General features: G+C 37.1%; 1 protein-coding gene across 1 annotated transcript; it reads left to right on the top strand.

The window, feature by feature from the left end:
• The first annotated feature begins 70 nt into the window (after window positions 1–70).
• On the top strand, window positions 71–23,586 carry LOC123671199. Its single transcript, XM_045604920.1, has 3 exons — window positions 71–969; window positions 1,302–3,183; window positions 23,443–23,586. The coding sequence occupies exons 1-3, from the start codon at window positions 71–73 to the stop codon at window positions 23,584–23,586; spliced, it is 2,925 nt and encodes a 974-aa protein (XP_045460876.1).
• The last annotated feature ends 3,928 nt before the right edge of the window (window positions 23,587–27,514 follow it).

Below are 27,514 nucleotides of genomic sequence, written 5' to 3' on the forward strand. Positions count from 1 at the left end.
TCGAACGTGACATATAGTTAAAAGCCCATTCATTGCACCTTCAGAGACAATACAACATTTATGAGACAAAATGGCGTCAAGTGAAGATGATCATAGCGATGGTGAGAGCATCAAAAGTGATAAAAGCACAATATTATTAGATAACAATTATAAATGTTGTACCAAAAAAGTGTGCGCGATCCAAATTTGCATAAATTGCGAAGGTATATACCATGGATCTTGCGTTAAAAAGAAAAACATCAAGGTGATCAGTGGAAGATATATCGAGTGTTGTGATAAGATCCTCGAAAAACGTAAAAAACTGAACAAGGAAGAAGTTTTGGAGCTCAAGATCGAATACCTGAGTAAGCTATTAGCAGAATCACAAGATAAAAATGAGATATTAAAAGAAAATAACATGATATTAAAAGAAAATAATAGGTTATTAAAACAACAGATAAGTAACATGGAAAAAAAAAGTGACATAAAGAATGTAACGCAATATTCAAGTATTGTGAAAAGTAGTTCCCAAAGAGAAAATACTGCCTCAGATAAAATTATTCCGAGAGTAGTAGTTCAAATGACTGACAGACCAGGTAATAAACAAAACAATGATAACCTCAAAATACATCAGCAATACAAGAAAATTCCGTCAACTCCAAAGTCCCCAGAAATGAATGAAAACAATACTGAAACTACAAATATGTCACAAGAATCTGAGTTCACTGAAGTGAAAAGAAGAAAACGTTATGCAAAGAAGAGATTAGGAACGGGAAGTGATTCAGGAAATGGTTTTTCAGGCCCGGAAAGAAAAGTTTGGCTGAATATCTATAGAGTAAACAATAATGTAACAACTGAAATGGTGGAAGGTCATATCAAGAAACAACCTGGTTTCGAAAATACGAAAATTACTGTAACAGAACTACAGACAAAACCAGGACAACTCAAAAATTTTTGTGTTACAGCTCCACTTACAAAGAAGAATGAAATGTACGAACCATCTTTCTGGCCACCAAATGTAGGAATAAGAAGATTCAAATTTGAAATCCATAAAAGAAATAATGAAAATACTTTTTTAGTATAATAAACAATCATATAGTTCCTAAAATCAAACATCCAAAAGTATATAGTCCAAAAAATTCCAAAATAAGTATAATACATCAGAACATACAGTCTATAGGTAATGCTGTCAACAAACTTGAATATGGACTCCAAAAACATGAAGAATGCAAAATTTTATGCTTGACAGAACATTGGAAGTCAGAAGAACAATTAACCAGTTTTCCAATTGCTAACTTTAATTTGATTGGAAGTTTCTGTAGACCTGAGGGAAGTCATGGTGGATCCGCTTTATATTTTCACAAAAACATCAAAGGCAAAACAAGAAAACAACTGCAAAAATTTTCCAAGTGTGGAGAGTTTGAATGTGCAGCTGGAGAGTGGACCACAAAAAAGAGACAATTCATAGTTCTGTCAATATATAGACCTCCAAATGGTAGCATAAAAACTTTCCTGTCCGCAATAGAAAAAGTTTTGGAGAAAATTCATCAAGAAAATAAGGAGATAATAATAGCAGGTGATTTCAATATTGAATTATTAAGACCAAATAAAGATGCATCTGAGTTACTTAATCTGATGGAATCTTTCAATCTCAATCCAGTCATTAACCAGGATACAAGAGTTACTGATAGGTCAAGTTCATCCATTGACAATATTTTCACAAATATTTCTGATTGGGAAAGTTCTGTTTTCAACATTCATGTATCAGATCATAAAGCGCAAAAACTCAGTTTCTTAATAGAAATAGAGAAAAATAATAATCTTAGGTTCTGTCGATTTTATGGTCTACAAGAAAAAAAGACATTTCTGGAGGAATTATTTAGTCAGAGCTGGGAGCTTGTAAGAGAAGCAGACACACAAAATGTTGATGAGCAATGGAATATTTTTATGTCGGACTTTACGAATATATTCAATAAAAACTTCCCAAAAAAACTGTCAATGAACAAAAAGCATTTGAGCAAGTATAGATCACCTGAAATTGAAGAAATAAAAAAGAGACTAGATATTCTTTTGATTATGAGTAACGCTAGTAAACAACATATGGATCTGTACAGAAATACAAAGAAAGAATATGACCACGCACTGAAAAAACAGAGAACAAAATCTTATGAGGAACGGGTGATTAGATCTGACAATAAAAGCAAGACTATGTGGCAAATCTGCAAGGAAATATCAGGTACAATAAAAGATCAAGAGAATTATCAGCTAGAAGGAACCCCAGAAGAAATTGCGGAAAATTTAAATATACACTTCAACAATACAGTAACTGATATATTGAAAAACTTACCCACAATAGCTATAAATTATTCCCACATGAAGTATATCGATAAATCTTTTTATTTGAAACCTACCACTCCTACAGAAGTTGAAAATTTAGGTAAATCGATTAAAAACAAATTCAGTAGTGGTGATGATGATATCCCGATTATGATAGTCAAACTAGCATTGCCAGCAGTTAGCAAAATAATATCATATATAATAAACAACTCATTCAAATATGGTATTTTTCCTGAGAGTCTAAAGATTGCATTAATAAAACCCATCTTCAAAGAAGGTCATCCAGAAATTTTAAGCAACTACAGGCCCATTAGTCTACTACCAGCTTTCTCTAGAGTTTTTGAAATGCTGGTTTCTGCAAGAATCATAAATTTTTTCAATGAAGAAGAACTATTCAATCACACTCAACACGGATATCTACATGGACGATCGACACAAACTGCCATCTTTCAGTTTGTACAGTACATCTTGGAATTACTCGAAGACAAAAAAATGGCATTGGGAATATTCTTGGACATTTCCAAGGCCTATGATTCATTGAATATGGAATATTTGCTTAAAAAACTGGAATTTTATGGTGTACGAGGAAATGCAAATGATTGGCTGAAATCCTACATGTCTTATAGAAAACAAAGAGTTACCGTCACAAAAGACAATATTACTAGCAAATCGAAAATACTAACAAGATCAATAGGAATAGATCAAGGAAGCGTCATTGGAACATTACTTTTCATAATTTACCTGAATGACTTGGGGAATATAATTCAAAATAGTGAAGGAAATATTGTCAATTTCGTCGACGACACAAATTTACTTACTGGTGCAGAAGATTTTGAAGAGCTGACAAGAAGAGCAAGTCACATTTTTGTAAAGTCAAAAGCATGGTTCGATCAAAATAATCTAATATTAAATGAAAATAAATCCAAAGTCCTGCTATTTGATACAAATAGATCAAAAAAAGAAAAGTCAGATAATATTGCTTTGTCACAATTTAATTTCAAAATATCTGAGTCAGTAAAGTTCCTTGGCATATATATTGATCGATTCTTGAACTGGCGCCAGCATACGGAAATTATTTGTAAAAGATTAAGTAAAATTTGTTTTGCACTTAGATCAATTACAGAGTATATGAGTGAGAACACCTTGAGAATTATATATTTTGGAAATTTCGAAAGCACTCTCAAGTATGGTATTATTTTTTGGGGAAATAATGAAAATTTAGAAAAGATATTTTTAATTCAGAAAAGAGCGATACGTATTATTTGTAAAATGGGTTATAGAGAATCATGTAGGGGAAAATTTAAACTTAAGAATATTTTTACGGTATGTGGTTTATACTTGTTTGAATGTTTGTTGTTTTTATATAAAAATAAGCATAATTTCTCAGTTGAAAATCCCAGTAGTTATAATACCAGAAACCTAGATATAAATTTTCCAACTCATAGACTTACATTAACTGAGAAATGTCCTTCTTATATGGCTATCAAAACTTTTAATAAATTGCCCAATGAAATAAAATGTATAACACATTATAAAACATTTCGAAATAGAGTAAAACATCTGCTTATTAGTTTAGAACCATATAGCTTAAGGGAATATTTTGATCGAGCTGGATAAAGCTCAGAATTTTGACGTCATTTCATTTAAATTGTCAGTTTTAGTTTCATACTGTAACTTTGAATTTACTTGAAATAAAGAAATATTATTATTATTATTATTATTATTATTATATGAATATGTGGTTGTGGTAAAATTAGCGCAGGAATGAATGAATTTCTGCCTTCAGCTTGAAAGTGGTATTCTTTTACTTTTCTTGAAATTTGAACTCAACGGATCTCTTGTAACTGGAATATCAGGTTTTTGGATAGTTCTTATGATATATTGTTACAAGATCATCTTCGTGCAGAGCAGTTGACACAGCGTAATAAGTTCGTGGAAAATGCAATGTTCGAAATGTGATGATACTGATTCTTTCCAGAATCCGAGGTGACTTGTAAAATAGACACAATCTAGCTTTAAGTTTCGTTTAGACCTTAGTCATACACGTATGTTAGATTAATCTTTTCGGACTCCGTTCCACCTTGTTTAAAATTATAAAATCCTTTAATCGTAAGATTGTGATTTGTAATTTATTTGTATTAATTTGTAAAACAAACTTCGTGGATCGATAATCATAATTATATTATAAGTACGTAGTTTATTATGAGATTGCGATGAACTGACAGACCGATTTGTTGAAGAAACAATAACTTGAAAATAAGCTCCGATCCCAATAAAACGTATTTTACATTTTGCGGTTACAGACAAACTTCAGTTCATCGTTTCTCAGTTGTTAAGTTCGAGTGCTCAAAAATTATTTCCAGATTAATTGATAAATTTCAATGAAATAGTAGGCAAAAGCTTCTTCCAAGTTGAAACTACACATAAAATTGAATTGCTGGAGACAAAACTATTCACTACCCGAAATTGAAAGCTTTGTTATATTTCTCTGAAAAAAAAACGAATAAAAGCTTTTATCGCTTTTAAATCGAGTACAATCAAACACGGTAACACTTCGTTCTATGGCAAATTCATCAGCAACCCTTCAGAGTGACTGTTTCTTCTAGCACCCATAATTCTTCAAATTCCTCGCGCCGTAGACGTCGTCTCCAATAAAAGCCTGAAATTAAAAGCAATTTCTCCGTTTCGCCTTCGAGAACGTCACCGAAATCGAAAGCTGCTGCAATAAATTGCGAGACCAATCGACAGACGGATCTCGAGCCTGACAAGTGATCGAAAGGTAAGGAAGCCTTTCACTGGATCATGCTGCGGGACAACGATAAGGAAAGATGCACTTAGAGAAAGATGCCAGAACTATTAGGTTCATTGGAAATGGTTATGAGAAATGGAATTTTGTGTATGTAATGAGAAAATCCGAATGAGTTTGGGACTAAACGAGTCGGAAATATATTGCATACTAGACTTTTTCTACAATTATGAAGAGTGAGTTAACGCTTATACCGCACCCTGCATATGTGCGGCACAGTCGACTGACGAGTTTCAAAGGGCTATTCGAAAAAAATTTTTCGAATTATAGAAAAACTGTTTCATTCATTCGAAACAGTAGGAAATATCTAAGATGGCGGCCGTCAGTAGCGACACACTAATGTAGTCAATTTTGGAAGTTTTCGACCGCTTTTCGCATATCTCGAGCGGTATAGCCCAGATTTCTTCGGTTATTCGGTGTTTGAGTTCTGTAAGGGTGTGTGGACGATGTTTGAAAACCTTGTATTGAAGGTGACCCTAGAGAGACTAGTCTCCCTGGGAATATCTGACTCAAAACAGCTAATGAAGTACGAGCTGTGTGGGCTCTAGCGACATCCTACTGGAACAAGATGTCATCAAGATCGTGTTCTTCAGCAAATTATTTCAACTCAGGCTGTAGGACGGTTTTAAACAGTGACACATAACGCTGGGAAGTTACTATGACGGTGACATTTTCCTCCTCGTAAAAATAAGGGCCTATCACTCCGAATTGAGACACAGAACATCAAACTGTAACTTTAGGTGAATGGAGTGGTCTTTCATGGAGTTGAAAAGGATAACATGAAGCACAGTAACAGAAATTTCGCTTATTCACTGTTCTAAAGAGGTGAAATTGTGACTCATCACTAATGCAAAAAGTTGCTTTTGGGGAGATGCGCTAAATCAGTTTCTCACGACGATTTTTATTATTCACAGCATTCAACTTTTGAACAAGCATGATTTTATATGGGTGGAATGATGAATCCCCAAACAAAATCCTGCTCAAGGATCGGTCTAACATTCCCAAAGCTATCGATTGCCTCCGTGCAGAGCGTCTTGGTGAATGCTCAACTGCTACTCGAACAGCCTGCACATTTTTCGGTGTTCTTGGTCGTCCATGTCCTCGCCATCGTCGTGTACTTCCTGTTTCCTCAAGTTAACGAGTCCAAATTTTCATTGTGTTAGCAGAGGGGACTGGAACGTCAACAGGAATGACGAACTAGTTCCGAAATGTCAGCTGGGTCGCGATCACAGAACAATTATTTTCGTAAAACTTGCGAAGGGCAAAGCCTCGATGAACTCCAGTCCAAATCATGGTGCTGAATAAAAACTACTGACTCTAAGGAGCACAAAAACTCCTTCCGCACCTACCTGCCCCCATCACATCCCGAGCAATGACTTGTCAAAACTCATCAATCGGCTCTGCCGCACCCTGTATAAGTCTTGTGTGGGACCGATTAGAACAAGAACCGATGCAGCGGAAACGTTGAGGATTCTAAGAACAACAAAAATGAAGAAGTTAAGTTCGATAACTGGATTAACATTGTTTGTCAGACTACCAACTAGTCAAATAAGATAGCTGTGTAACATTCAGAATATTCTGCGATGGGGAAGACAGATGAGACGAGAGTGGAACCAGCATGTTAACAGAAGGAACCCCGAGAGTATAGCTCGAATGTCGAGGGATTTGAAACCAATGGTCAGAAGACCACCAGGACTTCCATTCAAAAAATGGCGAGACAGCTGGCAGTCTACATCACAAATACGCCTATAGAACTAAGTAATATAGATATCGATAAAGGAACAGGCCTAAGGCCTTATATACATTGGCGTACAACTTTGCTTCATAATTCGAGGCTTTATTGTTTAAATTTGGTTAAACCCTTATGATTCAGAGAATTTTCCATCGCTGGCAACTATTTTCTCCCATCTTTTGGGCAGCATAGCCAAATTCCTTGTGTCTGAATAATTCCCATGACTCTCAGGCATTTTGAAATGGCTTTTTGCGTCACTGATCTGTTGCGTTTGACACGAGTCTTGATCTAGTAATACCTCAAGTTTGCATCTTCGAAAACCGTTTCTCTATCAACGCCATTCTGGTCTTCGACGTCAAAATCACCGTTTTTGAAGCGTTGAAACCACTCTCTGTTCTTTCACTAATAGCGGCCTCACCATAGGTATTTGAAAGCATTCGATGAGCCTCAGCCGCAGATTTCTTCATATTGAAGATGAAAATTAAAACCTTCCGCAAACTAGGAGAGAATTTGGCTCGTAAGCTGACATTTTTTATCGAGAATTATTTTACAAATCCACTAATATTTCGATGGCGTTATGTTTACAAGTACCTAAGCTACCATCTATAATGCAAAACGGCGGAAGCAACATACACCTAATAATAAGAAGAAGAAGACCCAGCTACCGATTATTTCATGGATACTCCATCTGATTCAGCCACGAAATTAACACTAAAGGCCCACGTAACCTGTAGGCATTTTCGGACGCCCATTTTTTTTTTTCACCGCAAAATTTTATCAGTTGCAAGTCATCGCCGGACGCGTCACGTAATGCGTAATTGGACGAATTCGTCGACGGGAATGGAGTTTTTCATACATTCGCGTCGGATTGTGACGCGCGACAAATAACCCAACTTCGAGTGGGATTGACAGGACGATTTATGTCGATTGGGCAGAAACGGGGAGCGGGCATTAGCGGGACGGAATGGACTTCAATCGGGGACGTCGCCGGATTGATCGCCCCGTCGACGAGGCCCGGATAGTTTAATTGATTCGACGGACAGATTTCCGGACGGAAATTTCGACGCAGCATTCGTTTCGGGGATGGACAAAAAAAAAATTCGTTATATGTGATGTTATTGGGCGTATAGGGGGTTATTCTTATTAACACGCTGTTACTTATGGAATTTTCCTCCAATTCAGTTCGAGTGACATTTCCTTCTCAAGAAATGCCATAAATGTTCGACATTTCATTTATAGAGTGAGGAGGATTCATTAAAAATCTCTTTTCGTGTCAGCTTACGAGCCAAATTCTCGTAATTTGCGGGGGTTTCAATTTTCTACTTTAATATAAAGAAACCTGAGGCTGAGGCTCATCGAATGCTCTCAAATTCATAAACTAAGGCAGCTATTAGTGAAGGCACGTGCCGAGAGTGGTTTGAACGCATCAAAAAGGGTAATTTTGACGTTGAAGTCCAGCATGGAGGTAGAAGAGGAGGTTTCCGAAGATGCAGAATTGGAGGCATTACTTGATCGAGACTCATTTCAAACGCAACAAGAATTAGCAGGAATGAAGCAAAAAGCCATTTCAAAACGCCTGAAAGTCATGGGAATAATTCCGAAACAAGGAAATTGGGTGCCGTACGAGTTGAAGCCGAGAGATGTTGAACGGCGTTATTTGCTTGTGAACAGCTGCTTGCAAGGCAAATACGAAAAGGATTTCTGCATCGCATTGTGACTGGAAACAAAAACTACGATAATCCTTAGCGTAAACAATCATGGGGATATCCGGTCATGCTTCCACGTAGACGGCCAAACCGAATATTCATGGTTCCAAGGTCATGCTCAGTATTTGGAGAGGACCAACTCGGCGTAGTGTATTATGAGTTGTTAAAACCAACTGAAACAATTACTGGCGCTCGTTATCGAACGCAAATGATGCGTTTGAGCCGAGCATTGAAAGACAAACGGCCGCAATACAACAAGAGACATGATAAAGTCATTTTACAGCATGACAATGCTTGAACCCATGTTGCGAAAGTGGTCAACACTTAGAAACGTTGAAATGGCAAGTCCTGCTCCACCCGTCGTATTCTTCAGACGTTGCGCCCACGGACTATCACCGTTTCAATCAATGGCACACGGCCTGGCTGACCAGCATTTCCGGAAAAAAACGACGGATACAAAGTTGTACGCCTATTTACTTTATGCACTGTTTTCAATTCGGACAGGGTCCTTGTCCCGCACTAGTGCGGAATAGTTACTTTTCCAACAACTTGATATCTATATATCATACAGATTTTTGAACTGTGTAATTGGCGCAAAATGGGAGAGGGTTTAGTGCTTTTCTCATGTTTATTTTAGGAATTCAGAATACATATGAAAGTACAGCGAATCGATATCGATCGTTGGGTTGCTTAGGTATATACAGGGTGAGTCTTTGACTCGGTTGAAAGAATACAGGCTGTTGAAAATCCATAAAATATGTATTTTTCAGTTTCATCACACAAATAGAATGGAATCGAAGGAATTTTTTTTGCAATATGATTTTAGTGAGGAAAAAATCGAATTGGAAGAAATAGTAAAGGAAAAAAGTGCTTGCAAGGCGAATACGTAAGGGATTTCTGCATCACATTGTGACTGAAGACGAAAAATGGGTTCATTACGATAATCCCAAGCATAGACAATCATGGGGATATCCCGGCCATGCTTCCACGTTGTCGGCCAAACCGAATATTCACGGTTCCAAAGTCATGCTCAGGATTTGGAGGAAAATTATTGATGAAATTCCATCAAAGTTGAGTCAGCTACAAAATGTCCGCTATTCTAAGTGAAAAAAAACCGAATCGGAAGAAATAGTAAATAGTTTCTCTTAAGCTCAGGAATATTCGATTGAAATATATGTAAAGGATGTTTTTTTTAGAGCTATAGAACTTTGAATCGCAATAAAACAACGATGGATTATTCTTTTGACATGAATTTTATTTATTCGCAAGATAATCTTGTGGCATTACATTTTGAATATGATTTCTGGCATATGACCGCCAAGTCTAGCTTGGATGTAATCCAATCTCGACGTCCAATTTTCGATCACTTTTTCCAACATTTGTGGACGTATATCGGCAATAACACGGCGAATGTTGTCTTCCAAATGGTTGAGGGTTTGTGGCTTATCCGCATAGATCAATGACTTTACATAGCCCCACAGAAAGTAATCTAGCGGTGTTAAATCACAAGATCTTGGAGGCCAATTCACAGGTCCAAAACGTGAAATCAGGCGGTCACCAAACGTGTCTTTCAATAAATCGATTGTAGCACGAGCTGTGTGACATGTTGCGCCGTCTTGTTGGAACCACAGCTCCTGGACATCATGGTTATTCAATTCAGGAATGGAAAAGTTAGTAATCATGGCTCTATACCGATCACCATTGACTGTAACGTTCTGGCCATCATCGTTTTTGAAGAAGTACGGACCAATGATTCCACCAGCCCATAAAGCGCATCAAACAGTCAGTTTTTCTGGATGTAACGGTGTTTCGACATACACACGAGGATAAGCTTCACTCCAAATACGGCAGTTCTGTTTGGTGACATAGCCATTCAACCAGAAGTGCACTTCATCGCTAAACAAAATAAAATGGACGTAGTGCACGATACGTATTCCGCACAGAACCATTATTTTCGTAATGAAATTGAAATATTTACAAGCGTTGTTCAGGCGTAAGTCTATTCAAGATGAATTGCCAAACCAAACTGAGAATAAATCATTTGACAGCTGTTAAATCGGTCGCTATCTTGAACAGTAATGCCAACTTAAAGTTATATACCTCGAAAAGAAACACCCGTTACAAGTCAAAGACTCACAAAATACAAATACACAGTTGGTTTCACCCAACTTTTCATAACCGATAAGTCAATCAACTGAATTCAACTGGAAAAAAAAATTCCCATTTCATTTTTTGCTTCGAAATCGAATTCAAATTCAGAAATCTTCACTTGAAATACATATATGTACAAGTCAAAGACTCGCCCTGTATAGATAGAATAGATATGGGTCAATAATATTGTTTTCAATACTCAGATCCTTCGTATAATATCTATTTTGGATTGCTCCAAGTGAAGCGAATAAAAAAAAATTCATAAAATAACACTAAATAACATATAATTCTGTTGAACGTACAGGACTATCAATTTCCTAACGACCGTAAAATCACTTGGTACCCATCCACAAAGTTCGAATTAAGTTCGATTTGAACGGTAACCGTTAATATTCCGAGCTATTTTTATCATTTGTACGAGGGGGCTTTCTGTAATGGAATCACGAGCAGGGCACAAGATCAATTCGTTAAAATAATTCGTGTAACAAACCGCGAAATTGATTAGCTACGTGACTGTAGGCTGGACGATGGTTGAAGAACGAGAGAAATGACCCATGGATGGTTCAGAACTATACGTAATAGGGTTTAATGATCTGACCGAATTTTCCGAAGAAGCCTGCTAAGTGAAGAGGTAGACAGAGAAAGATTTTTTTTGAGCTTTCATCACCTTACAGATCGATCCACCATTTCGTCACAATGTCCGTAATTTTGAGCTGATAATGGTCTCAATAAGGTTCACTGTCGGATTTGCCCTCAAACTCAATAATGTCCATCCGTATATGCGATAACTTTCGAAAGGAAGGACTCAAGAAACCAATAGTCTATGACTATGAAATTGACGAAGTTGATCACACAGAATGATGAAGAAATAGCTAATATTTCCAGTAACGTCTTTATGAGGGTAGGCAGGGAAGGTGGTCACCTAGGGCGCCAAAATTCAGCAGCGACATTTTAAGCTTGACAAAAATCCCATATATAGAAATTCGAAGTACCTACCGAATGAGAATGTAATTCAGTCAAAAATAACAGGAAAAATTTGAGACAAAATTAACAAAAAACCATCAAAGGTGCCAGTTTAATGCATAATATCATACTGAAACTCATGCACTCATCAGACTCGTCGGCATTTCCTTTGATTTATCAAAGGAAATGCCGACAAGTCTGATAACGCGAAATAAAAGTTTACTTTTGTCGCCTTTGATGCGGCTCCTTGATGTATCAGGAATTATTTTAATTTTTAATTCTCCGATCAGAATGTTAACTTCTGCGAGTCATGCAAAAAATTCGAGAATCGATTCCATTTCAACATTCGCATCTTAGCATTATGAAGGAATTCGAAAAGTGTTTTCATTCCATACCACAATCTAAATTGATATTTTTTAATCGTTCAATGTATCAAGCAGTGTGAGTGTCATTACATTCTTACTTTTTCGAAATTCGTCTTTGGATTTGATGAGCCCTATAATTTTTTTGATATTCAAGCATTGTGTAATAAAGGGTGTTTTTTTAGAGCTATAGAACTTCAAATTGCAATAAAACATCGATGGATTATTCGATTGACATAAATTTTATTTATCCGCAAGACAATATTGTGGCTTCTATTTTAAATATGATTTCTGGCATATGACCGCCACGGCTGGCTCGGATGTAGTCCAATCTAGACGTCCAATTTTCGATGACTTTTTCCAACATTTGTGGCCGTATATCGGCAATAACACGGCGAATGTTGCCTTCCAAATGGTCAAGGGTTTGTGGCTTATCCGCATAGACCAATGACTCTACACAGCCCCACAGAAAGTATTCTAGTGGTGTTAAATAACAAGATCTTGGAGGCCAATTCACAGGTCCAAAACGTGAAATTAGGCGGTCACCAAACGTGTCTTTCAATAAATCGATTGTGGCACGAGCTGTGTGACATGTTGCGCCGTCTTGTTTGAACCACAGCTCCTGGACATCATGGTTATTCAATTCAGGAATGAAAAAGTTAGTAATCATGGCTCTATACCGATCACCATTGACTGTAACGTTCTGGCCATCATCGTTTTTGAAGAAGTACGGACCACTGATTCCACCAGCCCATAAAGCGCACCAAACAGTCAGTTTTTCTGGATGTAACGGTGTTTCGGCATACACTTGAGGATTAGCTTCACTTCAAATGCGGCAGTTTGTTTGTTGACTTAGCCATTCAACCAGAAATGCGCTTCATCGCTAATGGACTTGGTGCGCGATACGTATTCCGCACAGAACCATTATTTTCGGAATGAAATTGCACTATTTGTAAGCGTTGTTCCGGCGTAAGTCTATTCATGATGAATTGCCAAACCAAACTGAGAATAAATCACTTGACAGATGTTGAATCGATTGCTATCTTGAACAGTAATGCCAACTTAAAGTTATATACCTCGAAAAAAACACACGTTACTTACGATGTAAATCACGTAGAATAGATGGAACAGATTTGTATATATACCGAAGTGTTCTCTAAATCATTTCGTGAGTAATGCGAAAAGGAAATTATGAGAATCAGTAGTCCAGGAAAGTTAGTGCTAAAAAAGGGTCTAGTGCCTAAAACTTGCTCAAGAGCTTGAAATCGTTGCAACCCTGAATAAAGGGTATCTGAGATTGCAACGGTTTCTAGGTTGTGCTTCAGACTTATTACTCGGAAAGTACGCATTCTACATAAAACTTTGTGATCTTCCTTTTTTCAAGAACATTTCATTAAGCGTCTAATGACTTTCGAAACATTGGAATCGGTTGAGCCTCTCAGCCGCTATTGACCGTCAAAGATAGATGACTTTTACTAACTCAACTTAAAAGTTGACAACTCTCAACTTCCAACGCCTGTAGGTCGGAAAAGACTGTACCGATTGAAAAGTGCCATGAAAACAAACGTGTACAAAATTCAATTGTGAATCAGTCGCTTCTTAGAACTTGAAATTCGCTCACTTCAGTGCTCAGATACGAATTTTAAACCGAAAATTCGTAATGCCTTATTTCCGCTAAGGCTATTCAACGCAGAAAACTGCATCTCAACTCAATACTTCTCCGAAAGAATGAAGTGCTGCCTTTTCAAGCAATGAAGTCTAAGGTAATAATAAATGGTGAAATTGTTCCTATTGGTTCAAACACCATGTTCCGCAAAATCCCTTAATTAATATGAAATCACTAAAGGAGCTCGAATCTAAAAATCAGATCATCGAAAAATGAGAAAGCAACCTGAAGCCAAGAGCTTTTGAACGTTTTGTTCATTGATGCACCAATCGCCCTTATGTAGTCTCCAAAGAGGCAATTGTTGTATGATTAACGAGCACTCTAAAGCTCTGGACTTAAAATAAATGCTTTCCTCATTATTTGTCAGTTCGATATTTTAGAAGATCAAGTTGCATTTCAACCTACGAATTTGTGGTTTGCTAACCGCCGGTCATGTGCAATCTTAGGGTAAGCACACTCACATTCCTCTCAAATTGACGAAATCCACAAATCCATCAGACATGAACACCGCTAAATATTTCACTTACAACATGCTCGAACACCCCAAGAATGTAATTCTCGCCTGGGTACACTCGTGCAGCATCGGCTAATCAAGACTCACCTGAAACAAAAACAATAATCAGATTTGAAAGCAGTTATAACTATGTGGAGATCGGCCAGAGCCAACCACTAATTCCATTGCCGTACATATTGAATTTGCGGTTCCTACATTGTTATTCATAGTTTCAGGAATAACTAGTGGTTGTTTAGGCCCCGCGCAGACGGTACGTAAATGGCGTAAACCTATTATGCAGACTACTTCAGCAATCTTCATGCGAGATGTATCTGCACGTAGCCCTGCTGCACTCAGTCGTATTAAGGAGTGAGGTTCTCGCTATCTTATGCAGACATGATGGCATTCAGGTAATACTCGAGTATGCTAAATTCGTTGTTGGGATGTGTGCCGAATGAAATTGAATAAGACTTTCGATTTCTTGCATACGCGGTTTTGTCTGGTTAGATTGAAATGGAGATTGCGAGATAAAAACGAGGTAAATAACATGGGTTTTTTCATTCACTTACTTCTATCTCAAATCTGAAAGAATCGGTGAATTTTTTCAAACTTCTTATCTTAAGATGGTAGCAGTAACAGTAAAATTGCATCAGAATGTTTTGAAATAAAACGAAGGTTTTTTTTGCATATTTTTGAATCAACTAGGAGGTTCCAAAGCAAATTATTCAGATATACTTAAAGGAATCTAATATTATTCATACATATCAGAAATCATCGTAGACGATTGTATTATTGTTAACAATCAAATCAATAGCGATGCTCAGTAATCTTCCATTCTAATAGCAGTGATAGTACCAAACATTTCAATAGCTACTCATTATGGTATTCAACAAAGATTGGTTTTCTCTCCCATACTCTGCAATTTATAGTTGTGTGATATCCCTGCTACCTTATCTGAGAATAGTTATTTATAATACAAGTGCAGAAGGCATTGATATTCTTCCACGAGTTCAAAATTCAAAAACGAGCCACGGAGTGGCGAGTTTTGGAATGAACGAGTGGGAGAATGAGCCTTCTGTACGAGTATTATACATTATTTTCTCTAATTCATTGCATTTTCTTTGAAATTAATGAAATATTTCCATAAATATAATTTAGTGATTTTTGCATTGAAAAATGTTGGTTGGCAGAACTGATTTCTTTAAGGCAATTTGATGAATTGACAGATAAAGCCGTAGCGGAAAGTTCGGAGTGCCAACATAGAATAATAAAATATAACCATGAAAACTGTGCGTTTCTGATATATTCTCGCACGATTTTGTTCTACAAGATGTGGAAGAATGAACGGAATAACCACAGAATTAGAGAAATGTATTTATGCCCATGATATTGCTCTTGTGTTCCGTCATTCTGATTTGGGAGATATAGAAAATACTTAAAAAGATTAGAAAGTAATGGAAAATTATTTTTTTGAGTGACGTTTCTGACCTCATCCCAACTAAACAGAAATTTACTCTTTTCATTTGAATAATTGAGAGAAATATAGATAATTGAAAGTTACTTTCAATAATTCCGTCTTGAATCATATCATAATTAGTCTCCCAAATATCTTGAAGTTAAACTAAATTCGTCAAATTTCAAGATTCACTTGAAAAATTCATTTATAAAGTCGAGTTATAAAATTCTTCAAAACTTAGCTTGTTCTTCATGGAGTGCTGACGGCAGTAATCTTCGTACGGCAGCTTCAGCCTCATTTTTTTTTTGCTGCTGAATATTGTTGTTCTGCTTGGTTCAATAGTGCTCAATTGAAATTGATGTACAGCTTCACGTTTCTATGAGAATTATCAATGGAACTATTAGATATACACCTCTACATTGGTTACTAGTGCTATCACATATAGTCCCACCTCATATTCGTAGACAGGTGACACTCAAGATATTTTGGGACAAATTTCATTTCTACTCGAACTCATTTCCAATAGTATTTTACTTTCCAAGGCCTATAAAATTATTAAAGTCGAGTAAACCTTTATGGGTTAATAATTTCCTTCAATCTGATGAGAGTGACAAGGAACTTTGGGGTTTGGAATGGAGTTCTTGTAGGTAATGTCTTCAATCAAAGTCTAATCGTTGATCCTTCAGGAAAAAATTCCTGGTTTAAATCTTCTTAGAAGAACTCCGTACTGGTCAAGGTCATTGCAATAGTACGCTCTTCAAATATCATTCTACTGAAAGCCTTATATGTGCCTAGTTCTGCTGAAAAGGTGGGATGAAAAAGATTTTGTTTGAACGGAGAAGAAGTCCTTCAAAATGTCTGCTTATTATGTAAACAATTGAATAAATCAATCACTATATCTATTCGGGAAGTCAGAGTTTTTGCTAACTTTTTCATTTGTGCTCTTCTATCATAGGTGGAAATGTTTTGGAGAAACAGATTTCAATTGATATCAGGAATTCACTTCAACATAACCCCCACTCCATATAGTAGGACAATTCTTCACTCATGAATAGCATTCGCTTTAGAAAACAAATTGTTTACACCTCATCATTATGTTTTTTTCGCAATTCCTTACACAAAGACTTTTTTCTTCTACAACTTTATTTTACTGTGCTTAAAAAACATAAGTGCTGCGCACAAGGGATTGCTTCATTACGGAATCAAGGAATGCCCCAATTAAAGACTAATGTTTAAGAGTATTCTCTTGAACATTTGCAGCCAACCCATTAAGTTCTTGACACCAAATTGCTTCATACATTCCTCTCATCTCCACCAAATTAAAACTATTGGTTATGCCAACAATTATGCCTCGTTCACATTTCCTCTGCTAATACTGAGATTTATCTAAACAAGGTTTATTTTTGAAAGTTAACAATTTTTGGAATTACTATATGTCTCAAAAAATATATTCGAAGCTAGTGTCCAACATTCCATTGCTGTTGAACTCACTTCTACTTCCAAGACACTCATCTCACATTTCAAAGTGTCAACTGACACCATCGGAATAACATCCGTCATCTCCGAGGACTGCGCAATCGATGACACCTCGAACAATGACAGCATAATCAAGAAGATCACACCAAAGTTAGATAACTATTCCCCTTTATCTAACTCCGGCTTCCAAATGAGGCAATTCACGGCGTTTGCCTGGCGCATCCTGCAACAATGTTAGCCAATCTCACATGGAGTTTCAACCACTCGTAAATTAGCTGCAATCTGCAATGACAAGTACTCGGTCGGAGCAATTAAGTCGGAACCATTAATTACTTCCAGTTAACTACGTGACCAAACCCTCTCTCTCCTGCATCAGCTCAACTTTTTACAGAAGCTTTTCAAACGGAATTTATGTCAAAACTTTCGGCCGAACGGCCGGTATGAACGGCCTTTGCTTACAGCCAGGAGTTACGACTGGGTTTGGCGATAAACTTTTCTATGCTGGATCAGATGCTATCCGGAGAAAAAAAATCTCAGGATGAATATTTTTCTGAGTAAAATTGTCGTAATTTCCTGAAGATATTGTCTTTGTGCGTCTGAACAAACTAGAAGGAATAAAGTACAGCATTAACTTAGAATTTCAACTGTATCCAATGATATTTTTATAGTCTTCGATCCTACAGTGGGTAAAGTCAGCAGAAAGTTTAAAGATTAGCTATTTTCACCGTTGGTGAAGAGAAAAGATGGGAAAGATTTTGTTTTGGATGAAGAGCAAGCCCTTCAATATTAATATGTCAGCTTATTCTGTAAACGTATACACAAACCAGTCACTACAAATATACGGGGAAACAGAGTTCTTGCTGAGATTTTCATTCGTGCTCTTGTATGAAGCACCGTTTACATTTTCTCTGATAATACTGCTTTGTTGTTTGAAGTTGATAATTTTTTGTATAGCTCTATCTCAAAAAAATATATAAAACACAATGCAATCATTAGATTATTTTCAATAATTAATATCGTATTTGAAAATTGAATTTATTTTGACACCACAAAATTTCAACTGGAAATCTACCGATTATTATACTACTACCAATGTTGAAAACAAAACTTGTTGCATCAGATGTTACGAATCATTGGTAAGTTACAGGAACGTTCATTAAAATTCATTGCCGCCTTAAAATGTTAATCCTCCATTAAACGGAGCAGGTAGCCAGTAGGCTCTTTCTTCTTCTTATATTTATTCTTCTCTAGCTCTACAACCCTGGGTGAGTTTTGGCTGACTGGACTACCATGATTGCCGGTCGTTCATTAAATTATGATCATAAGGTATTCCCATTGTTACCAGGTCTGCTTTTATATTGTCCCTCCAGCGCATGCGTGGTCGGTTCAAGAGTCTTATCTCCGTCGAAACCTCCTCCTATATTAACTTATTTAGTCTATCATCATGTAGTGTGGACATGACCTGACCATCTAATGCGTTGTGCTTTAATTTCCCTTATTATATCGGAGTTCTTATTAGTATTCTCTTCCTACTGGAGGATTGAAATTTTAAGGAAAGCATTAAATTTCAATGAAAGTTGCTGCAACTGGGTATTAGCTGTTCAGAGTGACACTAGTATATTGCCAAGAGCAGGCAGACAGAAATGGCGTCAATAGCAAATTGCCGAGAAATTAATGTAACTGAGTTCTGGCTCAAATGGCATTTTACAGGAATATTTCCCTCCTGTCAAAAATTCTATGTATCTGGAGAACAATTATCGAAAATTACAGCGATAATTGCATTGTAGGAAGCGAAACTGCACTGCGATAATTGTTCTGTTCATAGATGCTTAGTTTCTATGCATCTTACACAGTTCGAATCTATGGCAATTCCATTCTAAATCAGTTTGACAGGTAATGTAACTGTTTATTCGGGAAATATTCCCCCGAATTACACTCGTGCATCAAAATGACCGGATAATTTCGCATTCCAGCGTGTTTTCTTTGAAAAACTGCATTCGGTCATTTTCATTTTTGGAGAAAGAGCCCTCCACCTTCGGTGTCGGGCTCTTTCTCCAAAAATGAAAATGAACTCATGCAGTTTTTATGACAACACGCTGTCATGCAAAATTATCGGTAATTTTGATGCACTTGTGCAATTACTTACGAAAATGAGTGAAAACGCACGAAAAGTTGCGCATATCGTAAAATTTGGCCTAGCTGACAATGATGGATGCAGGTTATGCTTGGAAGAGATAGCTGTGCACATTATGTCAGAGTGTCTTGTAGTGAATATAATCAAATTCGAGATATCCGGAAGCACAAAATTGAATTGAAACGAACTGAAATATATATAGCTGAGCAAGAAAATCAGCTATTTTCAAAGGCTGGATCTGCTGAGAGAATTTGAGGTATTATTTACGCTGAGCACTTTCAGACAAAGTGGAAAGACGATCAGTCGTCCAACAATATAATAATAAATTTAATATAAAAAAGATTATACTGTTTTGGCCAAGAGAAGAGTTCGAAGAATTTAACATAAATAAACAAAATAGGTTGAACCTCATTCAGAACTTTGGGAAAATCTAAAAATAACATTAAGTATAAATCATTATACCCACAAGATATATTCAATGGATTTTCATTAGGACACTTCCATGAATTAATTGAACTACGAACTGTTGAACAACAGTAGTAATTTATTTCCATTCAAATGAGAATAATTATATATAATGTTCAACTAATAATTATCTCGTATACCTAGGTAATTGTTAGAAATTTTTTCCAAATTTCTCATTGTATCACTGGATTGATACATAGAATTTGTTATAATATCGAAATCAATAACCCTTGTAATATACCATATACAATTTTAGTAGAAATTGGCAGTTGTATTCACAACGAATTATGCATATGATTATTAGTATTATTTACATACATGAATGGATGCAGGTGTATAATGAAATGAAATCTCCGAAAAAGTCAATAAATTTCAATTTAGAATTATTAACGAAATAATTACTCTCCTGGAAATAATACTCCATCAAACTCTTCCATTAATCTTTGTAATGAATGTCTTCTGGATTCCACTTTCCACACTTTTTTCCATTCAATTTTATGAAATAATTTAAGAGTTGATTCTAATTGAATGAATATTAAATAGTGTTGAATTTGCTTCGGCTCATTATTAGAATGCTGTTTATTACCAACACATCAATTAATGTGATACTAATATTTCCTAGCTATGTGATTGATAGGACAAGATATTAAAGGTGAACGGCTATAACGTTGGGCTGAAAAGTTCGTAGGCTAATATAAAATATTTATCATGATTTTGATGAAACAGCACTTCCTTCCTCAAATGGGTACTTTTTTCCGGGATTTCATCCTTCCAATACTCCAATAATATGCTTTTGCTACTCCTTTTCCACAGAGCCTGCAGATCTCATCTGCTGACTTACCCAAGTGGTACAAAAGGTGTTTGTACGGACAGAGTCCTATCAGCAGTTCCACCATTACCCCAAACTCAGCTCTTGGTAGCTTCAGAAGCTTCCTGGTATAGGTAGGTGAAAGCACCACAATTTTATCTGCCTGAGTGTTTCTCCAGAGGTTTGTTTGCCTCACTCCCATTGTTGGACCGAAGCCTTTAAGTGATATTTTCCAAGCCCACAGAAGGGCTCAGGACCAACAGGTGTTAACCTTGATGCTTTTTTTGCAAGGTTATCGGCTTTTTCATGTCCTTCAATACAACAATACCCTGGTACCCATAGTAGAGTTACTTCATTCCCTCTGGCCAGTTACTTTATGGTAGTAATACCATATATGAGAGTGCCATAAGGCACGTTTATTGTATCTTCTAATCTCCAAACGGTTTTACTGATTTAGCACAATTGGCTATAAAAAATTCAAATAATACCTTCTGTGATCATGTATTTCTCCAGTAGAATATCTCATCAATATTTTGTTCAATGAATCTTCCATGATTTACAGTTATTAAACCGGACGATTAGACATATTCATCTTCAGATCCTGTTGCATATTAAACTAAAATTAGGTTCAAAATATTCGTTTGGAGGCAGGAAATTCAACACTGAAAGGAAGGAAAACGAAAGCAATAACTCTGTCAATTTGTTTCGAAAACGATTTCATTCTTTCCTTCAGTAATGGGAAGTTGGTATTGGATCGTAAAATTCGAATGTAACTTCGAACATAAAAGATATTTTACGCAATCATTACTTCCAGAAATCGAAGAACGAAAACATATATTATGTTTCCACCATAAAATGATTCGAGTCAATAGAATCTTCCTCGTTTTATAGGCGCGACACTCATAGATTTTTGCTAGAGAATTATTCGAGTGCTGAATACAGAAAACCTCTCGTACTATTTATTTTGTCGATGCCATCAACGAAAAACTGAACATAAACTTTCAGTAGCGCGTCACAAAATGTACAATCCGCTTTTTCGAATAGCAATTTTGCTACCAATGTATCGTTGTAAAGGAAACCAAAGAGAAATTCGTCAGAGGTGACGATTGGCAACGACTTCTTCTCGAGCATTTCTTCTTCTCTTCAAATGTCTAATTTTCGAATTTAAAGCCGGCATTGATCCAAACCGATAAAGTTGCCTGATGACGACGACGATGATGACCAAGTGTGATGATGACAAAATTCTACTGGATGTTGATGACTTCTAATGTTGATTCAAATTGAGTATGGTGTTGATATGAATAATAGATGATAAAAGATTGATGCTTTACCTGTTGTATTATCGGAGGTTAAATCTTCCCTATCAAATAATGAGCAAATCATGAGCAACAACCTTTCCACAGGTTGATCCAATGCTATTGATGTGACCATGATCATGTGGCATCAAAATTTTGAGTTTCATGCCGTTCCGGTGATGACCATCTTCATAAACTGAAGTTCAATTAATTTAGAAGAAGCTGGTATTATTGTTCTCTGAGAACCATTTATTTGGCTTACGATTCTCGCTGTTAGGTTTTGGAAAATTAAGGTGCATTTTCAATCGTAGCCAATATTGAAATGACCAATGCAAAACTATAAACATAAAAAGAAACACATACGAGACAACCTATTTACCCCCGCAATTCATCTATTGTAGCCTATTACCTGCTACATTAAACTGACCCTTCCAGTGAAGTGAACAATGGACTCAATCGAGAGGGTCGTAGTTATCTCGGGATTTATTCCTCCCAATATATTCTATTATACCAGAAAATGCTTTCTCAGACAACATATTTTAATGAGCGTTGTGGAATTTCATGACCAGTTCAGATAAAATGAGGAAAAATAGACTTATTCGTATTATTCTTTCGTTTTTTGCGTTATGTTTTATTTATTTTTTAGATGCCATGGATTTTGATCCTGAGACCTAGACGACAATATAAAGGATGCTTTCGAAGGTGACTGTTTAGTTTTGGCACAAGGTAGAACTTCAAAAATCAATCATTTCACCAAAAATCGCCCTCATTAAATATGAATGAATCAAAAGGAAAATGACCTTATTCCAGCAAAATGCATTTGAGGCAATAATTGATTCGAATATACTGTTATGGTGTTTTGAGGATCAATATTGAAATAAAGATATAAATGTGAAGAAACCTATTGATTACTTTTCAATCTCAAATTGCAAAAATAATTTTCAAATGAGTTTTTTTAAAACTAGGATCAAATTTCTAAATTTTCATGAATTTATTTAAAATCAGAATGATATGTTATTCAGAGTTGATAAGTTTGTTTCGAAAATAAGAATTAAGTTGAGTGGGGCACTTTTTGACCATTAGCTCTATCATCCGTATTAGCCAAGATTTAATTTTTTTCGATATCTTCTTCTTTCCAATATTTGGCTATAACTCGGAAACAAATTGATTTGGCCAAAAATGAATACTAATGCTTTTAAACAATTGACTTAACAAGGTTGCGTTTTTCACCAACCTAATTTTCTCAAAAATCAGAAAATGTGCCATTCATTCTTCACTACCTTAAAATGATTCTGAGATTCACTAGACAATGAATTTGAAACACCTGATACGGGCAAATGGACAGGCAGGCACGCAGTCATACAGAAAGACAGACCAAGTGAACATATGGATCAACATCCTGTATGTTGATCCATATCAATGGATAGACATGAAAGAAGGGCAGACAGTCAAAAATTCTGAAAAGGACTCTCTTCTGTTCTGATGTAACAAAAGCTCCGAAACGACCAACAAAAATATAGCTTGAGAACAGTTGAATAAACGAGGTTGCAGTTTCCACCAAATCAATTTTCTGAAAAATCGAGACTGGGAATGCGCCACTCATTTTTTTCTAGTTCGAAGGGATTCTTAGATCAACAGATAAACAGGCCGGCAGGCAAGCAGACATACAAAAAGACAAAAACAAACATACGGACAAACATACAGGCAGACGAGTAGATAGATGGATTGACGGACATGCAGCAAATAAGACGGGTTAACAGACAGCAAGAAAGGCAGACACGAAAATTCTAAAAAGGACTCTTGTGTTCTGATACAGTATGCGGTAGTGCCAGCTGGCGAGTTTCAGAAGGCTATTAAAAAAAATGGTAAAAGTCGAAGAAAAATATTTTGAGAACGATATCACTGAGATGGCAGCTGTCAGCAGCGACACACTGATGTAGTCGTGATCCTGCTCTTCAGCAAGTTATTCCAATTTAGGCTGTAGGAACTCGGAAGGTTTCCAACATTGACTCATAACGCTGAGAAGTTACTGTGACAGAGACATTCTCCTCCCCGAAAAAATAAGGGCCTATCACTCTGAATTGAGACACAGCACTCCAAACTGCGAATTTAGGTGAATGGAGTGGATTGAAACATTGACTGACAGAAATGCCAAAATGGCGCCGAAATGCACAAATCGGTTACTTTCGTAAAACGAGCGAACGGCAAAGCCTTGATGCACTCAGGTCCAAATCATGGTGCTGACTAAAAACTTCTGACTTTAAGGAACACAAAAAACCCATCCGCAACTTCCTGCTCCCACCACATCCCGAGCAATGACCTGTCAAAACTCGTCAATCGGCTTTGCCGCACTCTGTACAACAAAAGCTCCCAAAAGGCCGACAAAAATACCCGATTTGTAACTTCTTCACCCGCCTCAACGCAAAGAAATCTCCACCTTGCGTTATCCAAACGCATCGCTTGACCACCAGATATTCTGATCGGCATTCGCCACAACCGTTTTCCGGGCCGTTTTTTTCTCGCCGACCCGAGCAATTAAAACTGTATCACAGGTATTATTAAATTAGCCCCCAGGTCCCGGGCGAACGTCGGTGCGTGTAGCAACGGAGCGGGGAGCGATTTATAGCGCCGCGAACCGTTATCCTAGTGGAGGCTACGAAACGCTGATATATCTCTTCCGTCGGGACACCGGCCGATAACAGGCCGAGTTGTGCAGGAATTGCGGATAGGAATTGCCACCCACCGGAGCCTGGTAATCCCGAGATATCTGATGGGGGAGATACGGAAGGATAAGTTCCCCGAATGATGGTGGATTTGTTTTGTTTTGGGGTTTCGTGGGTTGTAGCTTTATTACGGGAACATCTCTTGTTCGATTCGAGGAGTGGATACGGAGAGAACAAAGGGGATATCCTGGATAGGGTGGATTCTATTATTTTCCAAAGGTGAAGATTTGATGCTGTTTCTGTTGAGATTGGGAACAAAAAACTGTCAAATTGAAGAAAATTGTGTGCATTTGGTCTATCATAGTATTCCTTGAAAAATATAACATTGTTTGTCAGTCTCGTGTTCTCCAGGTGAGTTCACTGCTTTCATGAACTTGTAGGTATCGCTTATGGCAGGTAACTTTTATACACTAAAACAAGGTTAATTGAGATAATATTCCTCGTTCGATTGAATGGTTGGATCTTGAGGAGACAAAGAAAAGCTTTTGAACAGGATGGATTCTATGATTTCTGGAATCAAGAGCTTAAACATATAATATGGAGTGTGCAAAACAAAATAGTGAAAAGTCGATGGAGTATAAATTGAAATAAGGATCAGAAGAGTCTTCTTCTGAAATATATTCCAATCGGGAGAAATAAGTTTCTTATAGTCCCTTGAAAAATCCAAATGTTAGTCATGGTGTTTCATTCTCAAAATACAAAGGTGTGTTCAAATCTCCTGAGTACAAGTATTGCAGCAATGAATATCAAAGAAAAAATTATGCAACGGAGCCAAACATCAGCGAGATACCTCATGGGAGATACGGAAGGTGGGTACCAAATGATAGGGAATTTATTTTGTTTTGGGGTTCCGTGGAGCTAACTTTCTCACGGGAACATCTCTTGTTCAATTCAAGGAGTGGATTCTTAGAGAACAAAAGGGAGATCCAGGATAGAGTAGATTATATTATTTTCGCTATAGTGAAGATTTGAAGAAGTGAAGATCAGTTGAGATTGGAAACAAAAAAGTTTCGAATTGAAGAATATTGAGTAGACTCAATCTGCAAACCAACTTAAAAACTATGAAAAGTTTTAAAAAGTGGTGAAGAAAAAATAAATCCAGCTTGTGCCTACAGGATACCTTGTGAAAAAGTTTACGTTAGGACTAAAAAAAGATCATTCGAACGCGGGTCCAGGAGAATGAACAATGTTGACGATCAAACTAAAAAGATGATACGTCCGCACTGGCCGAGCATGCTCTCACTGACTGAAATAACATCTTATTCTAGAAAACATAATGCATCTCAGATATCAAGAGGCTCTTACCACAAAACCCATGGAAGCCAATGAAATATACGTACATTCGAATAACATCAACAGAAAAAAAGAAACACCAATAGTGCACACCACCTTGGTACCTGAAATAGATCTTACAAAAACAAGATATTCCAGAAGTGCAGGGAACGAACCCCATTGCTACGGTGGAGAGAATAAAAATACAGCATATGGAGAGAGAACCGTCAGTTATATCAGAGGAATCCAGCAATTTACGACCTAGAAACCTGTGGAGATGCTCACTGCAGTAGTCAATGGAACATGGAAATAGACTAGACCTTGGCTAAAAGTCCCAGAATTTTTGAATTTTGTTGATGTGAGATTTATGTTTATTTATTTCCGAAATAAATAAATTATGTTTTAAGGTTTCGTTGATTGTTGCTTTATTACGAGAACATCTCTTGATAGATTGAAGGGGAGATTGTGGATATGGTGGATTTTATTATATTCGGCATGATGAATGTTGAATTGAAAGGTACCTACAAGATGGAGCGAGCAGATAACAAAATATTTTTTTTTGTGGATCAACGTGGATTGGAGCTTTATTGCTAGAACGTTTCTTGTACGATTGAAGGAGTGGCTTTTGTAAAAACAAAGAAGAGATTCTAGAGTGGGTAGATTCTATTATTTTGTAGTGACCGAAAGGTGGTGTTATAGCCATCGCGCCGCACTCCCTCGGGGCCACTGCGTTGTAGCAGAGTCACCTCCCCACGATAGTGTGAGAGGGTGTCTTTGGAAGAGATCACTGGATAGCGTAACAGAAGAGTCCACCAATGATTTCGGGACGAAACACGCATAATCCTGGAGAGATGGCGCACCTACATTAAATTGGCTCTAAAACGTCTCACCAAAATTTTTTCAAAAATGAAAGTTGTGGTAACTAAATGCAAATTTTTTTTCGTACGGCCATATTTACAAAACTTGTGTTGGCATTTGCCCAATAAGCTTTTGCGACGAAACGACAAAGCTATCTGTTCGGAGACGAGAGCTCAACAAAAGAAAGAAGTAAACCAGATTTCGAAACGAAGTATCCAATAAGTCAAAGCTCACTCTTCACGCTTACAAAAAACCCCATCAGTCCGTCAGAAACCATCACAAAGCCCCATTCATAATCTCTCACCTCCCTCGACAAGGCATTCCAATCCGAGATCCCACAATCGGCGACGTTAAGAACAGAATCAAGGTGCACCTCCAATCAATTAACGACGTCCGGCATCATTGTTCCCCCGGAATACCAACGACTGACCACGACATCGACTGAGGATTTGCATAAACGTGCCAATCGGAATAAAAAGGCAGGACCGTAACGGTCTGCCGATACTTCCGAATAAAGGATTGCGTCATTGTATGCTTATATTGGAATCTCGTGTTACTATTCCGGGGTTTTTTTTTCCGGAGACGCGCGGGTGTGGATCGTCTCACCGTATGTCACCCGAGCTGTAGCCGGCCCACGGCGGTGTTGTATGGACCCGCGTCTTTCCACGGTGTTACGGTAAACAGTAATCGAACTCGGATCTGCTTGTGCGAGACGGACTTGTGTAGGTGGGTGTAGAATGGGATTTATTGGAGGTGACGGGAGCGACGACAACCGGAAGGGATGGTCTTCTTGTCATTCATCTGGAGTGAATAGATGGAACGGATTATCTGC

This window comes from Harmonia axyridis, chromosome 1 (assembly GCF_914767665.1).
Source record: "Harmonia axyridis chromosome 1, icHarAxyr1.1, whole genome shotgun sequence".
Taxonomy (NCBI): Eukaryota; Metazoa; Arthropoda; class Insecta; order Coleoptera; family Coccinellidae; genus Harmonia; species Harmonia axyridis.